This window comes from Lissotriton helveticus, chromosome 10 (genome assembly GCF_964261635.1).
Source record: "Lissotriton helveticus chromosome 10, aLisHel1.1, whole genome shotgun sequence".
NCBI lineage: Eukaryota > Metazoa > Chordata > Amphibia > Caudata > Salamandridae > Lissotriton > Lissotriton helveticus.
Genome location: NC_136071.1, coordinates 748,387,220 through 748,401,288, shown reverse-complemented (window position 1 = coordinate 748,401,288; position 14,069 = coordinate 748,387,220). Strand labels below are relative to the sequence as shown.

The 14,069-nt window shown below is 46.1% G+C and overlaps 1 protein-coding gene across 2 annotated transcripts in view; it reads left to right on the top strand.

Moving 5' to 3' along the window:
• Positions 1-14,069, top strand: part of PITRM1 (pitrilysin metallopeptidase 1) — a 434,374-nt gene that overhangs the window by 19,779 nt on the left and 400,526 nt on the right. For both annotated transcript variants that reach the window (XM_078663309.1, XM_078663308.1), the window contains exon 2: positions 11,341-11,440. In XM_078663309.1, coding sequence (XP_078519435.1) covers positions 11,341-11,440 — 100 coding nt within the window. The remainder of the gene's footprint in view (positions 1-11,340; positions 11,441-14,069) is intronic.

The following is a 14,069-nucleotide window of genomic DNA, read 5'->3' as shown; positions in this document are numbered from 1 at the left end:
GCATGTTTCGTTGCCGAATGACAATTTAGTAATAGGCATTTCAGGGGTTCATGTGAGTTCGGGACGTTGTCATAATCAGATTCAGTTGCCGTTACCTGGATATGTCGTAGGTTGTTGTAGATTGCTTTCCTGTCATTCTTTCTGGACGATATATTGGAGTCAATAGGTACTAATTTGATGCTCTCCTCTCTTCCCCGGACCGGTTGTTCATAAGATTGGAGTAAGGCCAAGGCTTCTTCATTTGACACGGGATCGGTCCTGTTTGGTCTGTTGAGCCTGAGTACAACATTCTGGATGTGTGAGACTTTAGTGTGTGTCCCTAACGTCATCTCCCAAATTTTTTCAATTGTCTGTGAGAATTTCGACGAGACTTGTACCAGGTTACCTACTAGTTTCTGGAGCTCCTTAACTTCATACTGAGTTCGTGATGTTATCTTTAGTGCGGTAGTCCTGCTTGTCTGTGTTCTACATTTTGTTTTTCTCCATGATTGGTTCTTTCTCACTGTCATAGATCTTTCTATTTTGTCCTTCATTTCGTTGGCATTACTGACTCTATTACAGGTGTGCTCATTATTCCCTAGTTTGAGTGGTGAAGGGGGTGAATATATGGGTAAGGAACTGTGGTATTCACGTCTCACATTCCCAGGTTGTTGAGGAAGGGCGCGGTTATCTTCAACAGGGGATTTCCTTGGTGCTGAGGTAGTCACCTCCAGCGCGGGGACGTCTTGAGCTGGCAACATCAGCTCTTCGCTTGGGGCCAGATTCTTCCCTCTGTTTCCAGTGTTAGTAGACTTCATTATCCCTTCTATCACAATCTCTGGTAATGCACTTTCAAATTCAGTGACATCTCCGGGGTTGGAGGTTAGATTGTTCTGGCCGCCCGTTTGGTTCGAGTTACTAGTGATAGGGCCGTTGAAGTCGGGAGTGACAACTGGTGGGGTCATGTGTTGTTGGTGGCTTGTACCTTCTATGGATTCCTTCAGGGTTTGGAAAGTTATCTTAAATTTCTCGAGTTCTCTGTTAGCTGCTTGTATCAGAACTATTCCCGTTTTATATAGAGTAATGTAAAGTTCAGTATTGCTTCTTTTAGTTAGTGAGGTCGTTATTTTAGTGCCATGTGGTATGTTTTTTATAGCTTTCGTGAACAGCGTTTTAGTAAAGGCATTGCGCCATTTAGCTGTTTTGTCAGTGTAGAATATCAAATCATTCATCATAGCGCCTTTAACTCTATCGAAATATGGGTCAACGAATAAGGTGTCCGGATTTTTTCTTAAGGTGATATGTTTGAATTTTTTTAGCAGCATTTTTGGATAGGGTAGATGGGTATTCTATACTCCTTGCATTGGGTCTGGTCGAGCATCGGTATCTTCCATCCATGTCCGCTTCTCGTTGTGGGTCTTACGACGTCTTTGTCTATCTGTTCTGAATAGTTCCCTGCTAAAATATCATGTGGTTTATACTTATTATACTGTATGGTCGTGGAGGGTCTAGACGTTGAGGTGATTCCAGGTCTACAGTTTCGGAAGTATAGGTATGGGTTCTCTGTAAAAGGTATCTTCTAATTAGACCTTAGCAGTTAAGCTATCGTAATTCACAGTCAACCTTTGTAGTTGTGATGCCATGAGTAGTAATTAATTAATTAACTATCTTTGGTAATCAAAGGGTTGTCTGATGAAAAATAGTCAATGAGGAAAGTTAATCATAATGATATCGTAATCACCGTAGACCATTGGCATGGCTTTAGTGCCCTTGTTTGCTGTGCTATAGGTGGTTCTGCTGGCCCACTCAATGTTTGGATGGTAAGTAGTAACATTGCCTTCTGAGTGGCAATTGGAATTATCGCTGTCCACTTTATGGAGTGTGTTAGGGCCATATGTATGAAAGTACCGATTTGCGATTCTGAAATAGCGATTTTTAAGAAATCGCTATTTCAGAATCGCAAATTGGTATGTATGTACAAATTCGCTTATTTTTAGCGATTTCTTAGTATTCCTTAATTGCGATTAGCAAATTGCGAATCACAATTAAGGAATACTTTCCTATTCATTTCTATGGGCCAGGAGGCCCATAGGAATGAATGGGAAGGTATTCTCAATTTTGCGATTCGCAATTTGAAAATCGCAAATTGAGAATAATTTCAAGGGTGCAGGGGTGTCCAAAGGACACCCTGTTGCACCCCTGAAATATGCATGGGTGCACATGTGGCGCACATACATGCCCTAAGGGCATGTATGTGCGTCACATGGCACTTTGAAAAATGCTGAAATGTGCATTTTTCAAAGAAATCGCAACTTACCACCAACTAGAAGTTGGTGGTAATTTGCGATTCCTTAAGGGCATTTTGCTACTTTTTTTGGCTTCATACATTGCATTTTAGGAATCGCAAACTGTAAGGCCATATTATAAAATTGTAACAATTCAGCCACATATTTAAAATTAACACTGAACTATGTATAATAAGCAGTTTGCCACAAAGTTTATAAATGTACTCTTGGTTTAAAAAAAATCATTAAAAAAAAAAACCAGTACAACTGCTATTTCGTCCTTTCGTGTTTCTAGAGTAAAATATATATTCTGAAGCAGTTTCTACAGTTCTTAATCGCACATCTAATAATGGCTTGATATTAATTTTCTATGGTCTCCTACAAACGGCTTATTAGCAACAGACTGGGACGTTCATTTCTCCATTTATTTTTGGTACAGACACAGTTGAAATATGAAGTGTTCATCTTTAGACCTTGGACGTATCAGTCCTAAATGGATAAGTAAAATTCCTCCAGAGCTTTGGATAGTATAGAAAAGTAAAATCTTTTTTTTTTTGTCCTTGCAATAATCTTAAACCTACACAAAGGCTGGAGAGTAGTTTTAGCACTTAAAATTGCTTAGAGACACAGGCGCTACCTTTACTTTTTCTTGCGGGTAGCTGGGGCACGTAGTCCCACCCAGCCCCTGCTGGCAGCAAAGATGTCCTGGAAGCAGTGAGGCTGCTGGATTCTGATTATCACCTACGTGCACCCACCTGCCATGGCTGGCATTTCAATAGGAATTGTGTTCTCCTTTGTGCTTCCTCATTCATTCTTAAGAGAGGAAAAAGATGATGGCTGAAATTAGGTCCCAATAAATTCCCAGGCGCTGCTATTTATTCAGACAATTACATTTTTGTTCTCAGTAGGGCGCTCCATGGGTCACGGGTATGCCCAGATGTGATTCTCATGCTCACTGTGCTACTAGAACCACGCTGCTTCCAAGTGAAGAGGACCAAATAGGGCTGCTTGCGTTTCGGTTCAGAGGGGACTTGACCTGGCAGTTCAGGCAGGACCAGTGGTGCTGGAACAATTTTAAGAGTAGGAGTCCTGCCATTAATGTTATAAAACTGAAGTCATTGGGATTGTGAAACACCCAAGCGTCACAAGAAAAACAAGTGTTGCAAAGGTGCCACAGCTATTCAGTAGGAGAGTGGAAAGGGTGCAGAATGAGGAAGGTGGTAAAAATTTTTAGCACTGGTGTGGTAGCGCACTTTCATTTACAGACAGCACATTTAGTTTTGTAAGCACCAGTAACTTTGCATAGACTTACAGTTTTACTGGTAAAACTATATAGTGCACGAATGATCATGTGTGGAAATTGGGCGTCGGTGAATATTTATCATTTGCGCATCATCAAGTAGTATGTTGATTTGTTTTGCTCCTATCAAAGTGTTTACCATTACGCTTCAGAAGTTGCAACAAAAATGTGCTTCATTTTTTTAAAATTTCCTAATATCTGATTTATTTTGAAATGTTAGTGTAGTTCATTTACAGATATTTAAATATTGCGTGTGAGGGGCAAAACCTAAACTCACATCTTACAATTTCACTTCTTGTAACCCATAAAGATTATCACCTAGGTCCTCTCTCTTTACAGTAGGAGGAAGGAAAATAAATGCCAGTTTTTATATTTAGTAGCAATTTGTCAGAAGACATAGCGTGACTTTTGACCTTTATCTTTGAGTGCCAGCAAATGTGTAGCGAGACAAGTGCAAAAGTTAAAGACTCCTTTATTGCTCATTCGCCTTCTGAAATCCAGCATGGTTATTTTTGGGGGTGCTATGGCACCCTCAGAATCTCTACAACCAGCGCCTGTGCCCTGGATTGTTCCTATATGTGTAGACCAAATGGTGATTGAAATATGGGTGGTTCCTGTCTGTGGAGGCATGTTGTCTAAAAACGATAGACTGGAATGCAGCATTACTGATGGCTGAGATTACTTAAAGCATTTCACGCATCACTTGTTTGATTTTTTTCATTCATTCTTAAGCCACCCTCCTTCTTTGCTGTCGTAATTCCCCTGGCCTGTCCTCTTTCCTTGCCTCTACCCACCATACCAGGGGGTGCATTGAAGCTATGGTTAGAACCAGATGGCAGTGACATACATAAAGAACCTGAATTGGAGCTCTGCTCCATTTCCTGTACTGTGCAATAAGTGTCTTCACTTCCAACACAGTGAAACGTTAATTTGCATACAGAAGGAACAGTGTGTCATGCCGACACGATCACACTTGAGCATGATGTGTTCAATTGAAATCCCTGTTATTTGTGAGGATGAAAGAGAAGTGTATTGTAACGTTCCCCCCCCCCTTGTAATACGAGGCCATCGATTTCCCCCAAAGCACCACCATGCTAAGTGTGCGAAAGAGAGCAAATTTCTGCCACCCTTGATTTTAAACTGTATTGTATGTATTTTTAATGTCAATTGTATATGGAGAACATTAAAACATCAATGTAATGTCATCAAATTGATGTCTTTTTAAATAACTAATCGTTTCAATATAAATGTTTTATCTGCTTTTTATAATTAAAAACAATTTATTATATTATACATTATAGTTACACTGAACTCTTTTCTTGTATTTTATTTGTTTCACTGTGATAGACTGTATATTGCCTAGGAATTTTATTTTCAATAGCATCGGTACGAAATGCATATAAGAAAGAGTGAAAAATTGTCTAGCATTCGCGACAAAGAATTTTCAATTCTATTAAGGACACGGAGGCGAGGATTATGCTTCTCTTATCTTTACTGACCAAACAGCAGCCAATAAAAACACTTTAAACTTGCATGACCCCGGAAGGACAACCCCCTCCAACAGTATGCACCAATCACTGTCTAGTCCATACAATAATAGTCCATGTAAAACCGGAACCTTCCTCTTTCTTTGCGAAGTCCTCCGTAGTCCAACCAAGACTGTAGCCCAACGTGGCAACTATCGCAATCTCTTGTCCGAAGGGGAAAACTGCTCCACAGCTGAGACCCAGCTAAGTCCCCAGGAATCGCAATCAGGTCTGCTTGTGCTGATCACCTGAAATGAAAAAATATGTCGTAACGGCTATTCCAGCCACAAGGAATAAAATCAGCCATAATATCAAGCGGGTGGGAAAATACAACACTTCTGTAACATTTACATGTCAAATACATCCTTAACAACTCGGGTGGGATAATCCTCGCCTCCGTGTCCTTAATAGAATTGAAAATTCTTTGTCGCGAATGCTAGACAATTTTTCATTCTATGTCAGTCCACGGAGGCTCTGATTATGCTAGTTTAAAGTGTCTCCACCACCACCGAGGCCACATCCACAATAGGTTTATGATAAAATGTTTTAAAAGTAGATTCAGAGGACCAATCAGCCGCAGTCATGATGTCCTGAAGCCGAGAACCGGCACCAAAGGATTTTGAGGCCATGGCCCCTCTTACAGAATGAGCTCCGAATTTGGAGGAGTCAATACCAGCCAAACTCATTAACCAGGCAACCCACCTGGCCAGAGTAGCATTGGCGACTGGGCGGAAAGGTCTCTGTAGAGAAATCAATAACTGACCAAAATCCGTCCTAAATTCTCTAGTACAATCCTCATAAACTTTCAGACATTTAACCACACACAATTTGCTGTGATGAGGAAAGGCAGGATAAGAAATACATTTTGAATGTGTTTTTGTACGTTTTGAAATGGTAAAGGAAACTCCCGTGGGAGTAAATACTCTACCTGCCAAATCCAGTGCTCGGATGTCCGAGACTCTCCTACAGGAAACCAAACATAGCAACATCGTAAGTTTCGCCGAGAGTTGTTTCCTAGACAGACCCTCATTCGCCGGCCACGCCGTCAAAAAACGCAAGATAACCGAAACATCCCAAAGCTCCGTGTACCTAGGTTGAGGAGGGTTCACCAGCCGGATCCCCCTGACAACCTTACACACCAATGGATGTTCCCCGACCGGTCTACCATCCACGTGAGGATGTCCCGCTGAAATAGCTGACCGGAAAGTATTCACCGATCTGTACGCCAACCCTGACCGAGCCAAATCTGACAAGAAATTCGCAATCACAGAGACATGAGATCCCACCGGATCTCCCTGTCGCTCGTTACACCAACCAACCCAGCGTCTCCAAGCAGACTCATAGCGTTTGTGGGTGGAAGGAGCCCATGCCTGTGACAAGAAAAAGAGAGTGTCTTGAGAAACTCCTGGCATTTGCCAGCGTCTCCTGAAAGTCTCCACGCCATGAGAGACAACTGATCCAGAAGGACCAGCGGATGTCGAAGGCCCACCGGGTCCGTCAGAAGGTCTGGGAACGATGAGATTCGCACCGGAGGTGCACAAGCCAGACTCATCGCGACCGGAAACCACGCTTGGGTTTTCCAACATGGCGATATCAAAATCACCTCTGCTCTCTGTCTCCGGATCTGAGCTAGAACCCTCGGGATCATGATGAACGGGGGGAAAGCATAAAGAATGCCCATCGTCCATGACTGAAGAAAGGCGTCCGAGCTGATCGCCAACGGATCCGGGCGCCAACTGAAAAACTGGGGTAACTGTCTGTTGAGCCGTGAAGCAAACAGATCTATGACACACGGACCCCACAAGCGGTCCAAAGCCTTGAAAATCCTGGGATGCAGCATCCAATCGCTGGCATCCCTCAAATATCGTGAGTTCCAATCCGCTGTCACGTTGACAGAACCCGGAATGTACTCCGCCGTCACCGATATTTGATGGTCCAGGCAATAGTGCCAAAAGTCCTTGGCTATCTCCGCTAGGAGACGAGACCTGGTGCCCCCGAGGCGATTTATGTACCGTACCGCGGACACATTGTCCATGCGTAGGAGAATACAGCACGAAATCTTCTGAGGGGACAAAGTCCGCACTGCAAATGAACCCGCCAGGAGTTCCAGACAATTGATGTGGAGATTCAGTTCCTCGCGGGACCAACGGCCCCCGGTCTCCACCGAGCCGCAGCGGGCTCCCCAACCCCATCGGCTCGCATCCGACTCTATCACAACCTCCGGGGTGGCCGCAAAGATGGCCCTGCCGTTCCAGGCTTCCAAATGTTCCAACCACCAGTTCATCTCGGTGCGCGCGTCCGTCGATAACGAAACCTGCTGGGCGTAAGTCACACCCCTGCGAAGATGCAAGGCCTTCAACCGCTGCATCGCTCTGTAGTGCAAGGGACCCGGAAAGATCGCTTGGATGGAAGACGCTAAAAGTCCCACCAGGCGAGCTAAGGTCCTCAAGGAAATTGTCAGAGAGACAAGTGCTTTCCTCAACTCCTTCTTGATTGCCATCCTCTTCTTGAGAGGGAGGAGCAACTGGGCCTTCACCGAGTCTACCTGGAATCCCAGGAATTCCATAACTTGTGAAGGTGTCAGAATGGACTTCTGCAAATTCAACAGGAAGCCCAGGTCCTGAAGGAGACAAATCGTCCACGATAAATGAAGTGAGACAATCTCCGGAGAGCCTCCCAGGATCAGGATGTCGTCTAGATAGATGATCATCCGTACGCCTCTCTCCCTCAAGTATTGAACTATTGGTTTCATCAGTTTGGTGAAACACCAGGGAGCGGACGAGAGGCCAAAGGGCATGGCGGCAAACTCGTACCACTTGTTGCGCCATTGAAATTGAAGAAACCGCCGATGCGGTGGAAAAATGGGCACCGCCAGGTAAGCGTCTTTCAAATCCAGACGTACCATCCAATCCTGTTCTAACAGAATGTCTCGCAGGAGGTGTATGCCCTCCATTTTGAAGTGTCGATACACCACCCATGCGTTGAAATCTCTGAGATTTAAAACTAATCGATAGCCCTGGTCCTTTTTTGGGACCACGAAGACCGTGCTCACAAAGCCGTGAGCGTGTGGCAAAGTCTCCACAATTGCCCCCTTCCGGAGCAAAGCCATCACCTCTGTGTCTATGAAATTCTGTTCTTGTAGGGAAAAATGTAGAGGCGCGGGCGCTTGACGCTGCGCGGGGGAGGCATAAAATTCTATCTGATACCCTTGGACGGATTGCAACACCCAGGGATCTGCCGTGAGCTCCCGCCATCTGTGAAGAAACAAGGCCAACCTGCCTCCCACCCTGTGTTCTGACGCACAAAGAATCCGTACCTGAATAGGAGTTGTCTCCGGAATTATTTTGCTGTCCTCTGTAATATCCTTTTTGACCTCTGCCACGGCCTCCTCCCCGATTACGGGAGGGGTAGAAATTGGGACGTTGGTATCCTCTGCCTCTCTGTTCACCTCCACGTGAGGTCTGATTGGAGCCTCGGCCGGACCCTCGACCTCGCTGACGTCCGGCCCTATCAAAAACACCGGTGTGAAGCACCCTCTTGATTGTGGATTGCGCCTTGTCAAGCGCGGAAAAGGTGGCGACGTACTTGCCCATTTCTTTAACAAATTTGTCTCCGAAGAGCATGCCGTTAGCCATCGAACCAGGTTCGTTGGTGGCCATCTCCGCTAACTGAGAGTCAATGCGCATCAGGAAAGAGCGTCTCCGCTCCGTGGACAACGCCACATTCGCGTTCCCCAGAAAGCACATAGCACGCTGGGCCCATTCCATGACATCAGACGTGTCCATAGGCACGCCTTGTTCCTTGGCCTTGACCGCAGCATCCAGAATTTTAGCAAGGGGGCCAGAGACATCCAGTAACTTGTCCTGGCACCCCCGCCACGCCCTATCCAGTCCTTTTTTAGGGTCTTTCGCGAATTTTCTCATAAACGCCGTCATGGTGGGATCAAGGTCCGGAGTATCCGCCACCTTCCCTAGCACCGAAGGCCTGGGGCATTCTGATCTTAGAGTAGCTCGAACCCCACTCTCAAAACCTTGTCGCAAATTATTGGTGACATAATGTGCAACTTCGGCACAGGGCACCCACTCCGTGGATCTAGGGTGAACAATATTATTGGGATCAAAGAGAAGGTTTCTAGGGACTTGACTATCGTCCGGCTTGTAAGCCGTGTGCTTAGTTTTCTTAAACTTCTTTCTAGGAGCTATAGAATCCACCTCCGAGTCCGAAGTACCAGGTGGTGTCGAGGAGGAGTCCCCCGAGGTCTGAATAGCCATGGAGCCATGGTCTCTCATCACAGATTTAGCCATTTCCGCTGTTCTATGGGACTTGGGATGGTCTGAAGCCTCACCCTTGCGTGAAGACTTAGCCTTCCTTTTGCCCGAGTGATGGGACTTTGTAAAAGGCTTTAACGCCTTAATCAGGGCCTTACTGACAAAGCTCTGGTCGTGGGTAGCCAGAGCCTCACCTAAATTCTCCTCCAGCTGTTCTTCCTCAGGCTCATACTGTTCATATTCATTAAATTCGACCCACTGGTCGCCCTCCTCGGCGTAATACGCCATAGCAAATGCAAAGGAGGTGAGGAGGAGATTAAGAGGGGGGGAGTATCCCAGGGGTTAGCCTTTACACACAAACAAGCAACTCCAGTTGCCACCACACACCACAGAATCAGGCCAATGAATAACCACAAAGCCAGGCTAATAAATATGAGGTGGAAGGAGACCCCTAGCACACAGAAAGCTCCCCTGAGCAAAGCTCTATTCCGGACGCGCTCCGGGCAGCGTTCAAACAGGCCAGGGATTGATGCAGTCTGAACGCGCTAAACGCGAGGAGCCGGTAATCTAAAACGAAACTCGGCTCCTCGCGCATGCGCAGAGAACAGGGGACACACACTCGACTGCTCCCTGAGCGCGGCAGAGCCGCGTCTGCCTTCTCCTACTCCACCGCCCCCTAACGCGCTCACACACACAGCGCACACCGCCGGACAGCGGGCGGAAAAAACGCGGAATAAAAACGCTCACAAGCAAAAACAAATAAAGCGCAGTAGCGCTGTAATCCGTCGCGCAAACGCGCCTATAACGATCATAAAAACACCAGAAAAACACACCATAAACCCTTATAACAACAGAAACAAGGGAAAGGCACTTAACTCGCTGCTGCAGCAGCAAAGAAAGAGGAAGGTTCCGGTTTTACATGGACTATTATTGTATGGACTAGACAGTGATTGGTGCATACTGTTGGAGGGGGTTGTCCTTCCGGGGTCATGCAAGTTTAAAGTGTTTTTATTGGCTGCTGTTTGGTCAGTAAAGATAAGAGAAGCATAATCAGAGCCTCCGTGGACTGACATAGAATTGGCTAGGCATCACTTGTGAAGGGAGTTGGAGAGAGAAAAATGTTGATCTGAAAAGTTGGAAAACATGGAGAAGAGATAATAGAAATAGGATGTCTAGGCAACGGCATTAGTTCAAGACACACAGAGCAGAAACAACAGGTGAAAAACGTGCAAATCAAGCAGAATGTGGACATTTATAACCCCAATAAATGAAGCTAGCCAAAGTATCAGTCCTCGAAAAAGAAAATACGTTCCACTCCAGGGGCAACTTTTCATATCAACGGCCTTAATATCTCTACATACGACCAACCCTTTTCAACCAGTCACTGAGTATTCGCATGGATGTGCAAGGAGCCAGTCTGCTGGGCTATTGGGGGAGGGAGGGTAGGAGGCTCAGTCCTGGAGTGAGCTGTGCCCTAGCTACTGCACCACATAAGCAGTCTGACTCACTACTGCAACTGGGTCTTTTATTAAGGTGTATGTGCATACCTTTTATTAATGAACTTGAATGAACAGTAGTCCCTCATACACATTACAATAGTTAAAACTGTATTACCATTTAATGAAACGGCTATCAAATACTAATAAAATGGATGCCAGTGACAAACCTGCTCGTTGCTCTCCTCCGCTGGATATATAAGTGTGAATAAAGTGATCAATATGCGTTTCTAAGGATCAGATTTGATTTGTTATAGGTCTGCAAAACAAGTCGAGGTTTCGATCCCTTTCTGAAAAATGGGATCGTCTTCAGAATTCTGACCTAAGGAGTCATAGACTCAAGATTGTAAAATATGTATATGAGCAATGCCCAAACCAGAACTTTTTATAGTACAGTTAAGTTCAGCAATAGACTCACTTTTTTCAGAAAAATATTTAATCACTCCTTTCCCACATGTCATCTAAACATTTATGTTTACCCAACAGTTGTTTCAGTAAATTATCATGGAGAAGAAATAGTTCCTCGAGTGACCGGGCACTTGAATACAAAATAGGAGAAAAAATTCATGGATTCACGGTCGAACAGGTGCGTGTCTCTTTTGCACATCCTAAATGTATTTGAGAGTAAATACCAAACGCTAATGTTTTGTAAATATTACAATGTAGCAAATTAATTGTTTTGCCGTTCATCTGGTTTGAGTATTTATGTTCATGGTTTTTATTAAACATTTGTTTTACTGTGATTTTTTTTTTTTTTTTTTTTTTTTTTGTAAGCTTGTGTTCTTCCTAATGCAAACTGGAAGCATAACGGGTTTAACAGAATGGGACTACTTTATTACTCTGAAGCACGTTTCCGTTATCCCGTACACCAGTGGTTCCCAAACTTTTTTGACCCATGGCTCCCTTGATCTAATTGGCAGTTGGCCGTGGCTCCCCCTCATTTTTTACCGGTGGACGGGCGGGTGGGGATGTAAGCCCGACCTCGGGAGTACTTCCTGTTGTTTTGCCTGCTTCAGTTGTGCCCTCAAACTACCCTTCTGTCCGTGCCTGCCCCCATACCCCTGACTGCCCCCTCTGTCCATGCCAGCCCCGTGCCCTCAGACTGCCCCTTCTGTGCCTGCCTCCTTTCTTCGTGCACTCAGTCTGCTCCTTGTGTCCATGACTGCTCCATTTGTACCCCTGATTGACCCATCTGGCAATGCCTGCTCCCACTGTGCTTTCAGACTCCCCCTTCTGTCCATCACATCCCCCTTCGTGCTCTCAGACTACCTCGTCTTTCCATGCCTTTCCTCCATGCCTTTTCCCTTCGTGCGCTCAGACTGCCCCTTTCCTCCATGCCTGCTCCCTTCGTGCCCTAAATCTGCCCCTTTCCTCCATGTCTGCTCCCTTCGTGCCCTGAGACTGCCCCTTTCCTCCATGCCTGCTCCCTTCGTGCCCTGAGACAGCCCCTTTCCTCCATGCCTGCTCCCTTTGTGCCCTGAGACTGCCCCTTTCCTCCATGCCTGCTACCTTCGTGCCCTGAGACTGCCCCTTTCCTCTATGCCTGCTCCCTTCGTGCCATGAGACTGCCCCTTTCCTCCATGCCTGCTCCCTTTGTGCCCTGAGACTGCCCCTTTCCTCCATGCCTGCTCCCTTTGTGCCCTGAGACTGCCCCTTTCCTCCATGCCTACTCCCTTCGTGTTTGTGCCCTCTATCCATTATTCCATGCCTGTTGTCTTTGTGCCCTCAGACTCAGGCGCGCAACACCCATTGGACTCACAGGGCTTCAGCCCCCTACCCCCTCCCCCTCCCCCCCGGGTGTCAATCTGTGAAGCTGTCAGCTTAGAAACTGGATATGGACTGTGCCAAGTTTTTCATGGGGCTGGGATCCATTTGGGTGGGAAGAGGAGGGAGCTATGACAGAAGGCATTTAGTGGCGAGGCTGTGTTTTACAGATTCTGCGTGTCTGAATGGGGTTGACGTCATGTCTGCTATTCACCAGGAAGGGATGCGATGGGTCAAACCCCAGGAGACGATGTCCTTTTCGAATTTGATCCCTGAAATAGGTGTGATTCAGTTCAGCGAGGGTGTACGGTGCCTCCTGCACCCCTGCAGTCCAGTCCGTCCACTCCAAGGACATTTCAATGTCACTGCCTTAACAGTGTTAGTGAGCACCCCGCTGTGGTCTGTGCTTCTGATATAGGAGCAGGCAGGTGAGAGCCACCAGTTAAGCTAATATATAGGTTGTGGAGAACGGAGACCTACCTGCACAGGGGGGAAAGGACCCTTGGATTAGAGGAGCAACTGCAGTGTCAGATGGGGTGGGAAGGGTAACTGCGATGCCAAGGAAAGAGGCACCTGACAGGGGTACCCAGAAGGGACTTCAACGTTGGCCACACAAAGGAGAGAGGGACGTGTTGGAGGTTAGAAAAGCTGAGTTACGTTAATACTGGGGTGGGATGAAAGCCTCAAACCTGGTGTGAAATGCGCATTAAAAAAAATCAGATGAGGGGGCTTTAAGGTGACCTGGGAAAAGAAACGGGAAGGATAACTTGGACTAAAACCCGCATGTCGTTGTTTAGCTCGTTGGCGGTGGGGTTGGCATGCTGGTTTGTGTGCTGTTGCACAAGAAAGGAACAATCAATGTGACATTGGCGAGGAACAATAAGGCCCCTTGCTCCTCTGCCCCCCCCCCTGCCTCCCCTTCGTGTGTGGCAGCCCAGGATGAGACAGCATCCCGGGTGCACACACAGCCGCACCCGAACGCTTCACAGGTCTTTAAAAGACCATTTGCGTGCTAATGAGGCCTTGCTGTTTTTTCACCCTGTCTAAGAGCCCCTGCAGCTCCCCTCTGCATGTTGCCCACATCGTGCCGCGGCGCCCCTGGCAAGTCATAGCGGTGCACCAGGGTGCCGCGGCGCACAGTTTGGGAACCACGGCCGTACACAAATGTCAATCAGTACATCGATGTGCTTGAATTCAACGCTTGGCCTTTAGTCACCGATTGTGTTAGAATGTGTGTATTTATTTTTATTTATCATATATTATGCTCACTGAAAAAACCAAAGTTTACAGGAGTGTTTAATTAGGAAATAGAATTAAGAAAACCTTAGAGATTCACAAAAAAGAAAAAAAATCATGCTTACAGTGACGTTCTAGTTAGGCTCAGTTTTCACACACACACTTAAAACTATAGAAATTCAGCAGTTCTAGTTACCCGAGTTAACTGTAACTTA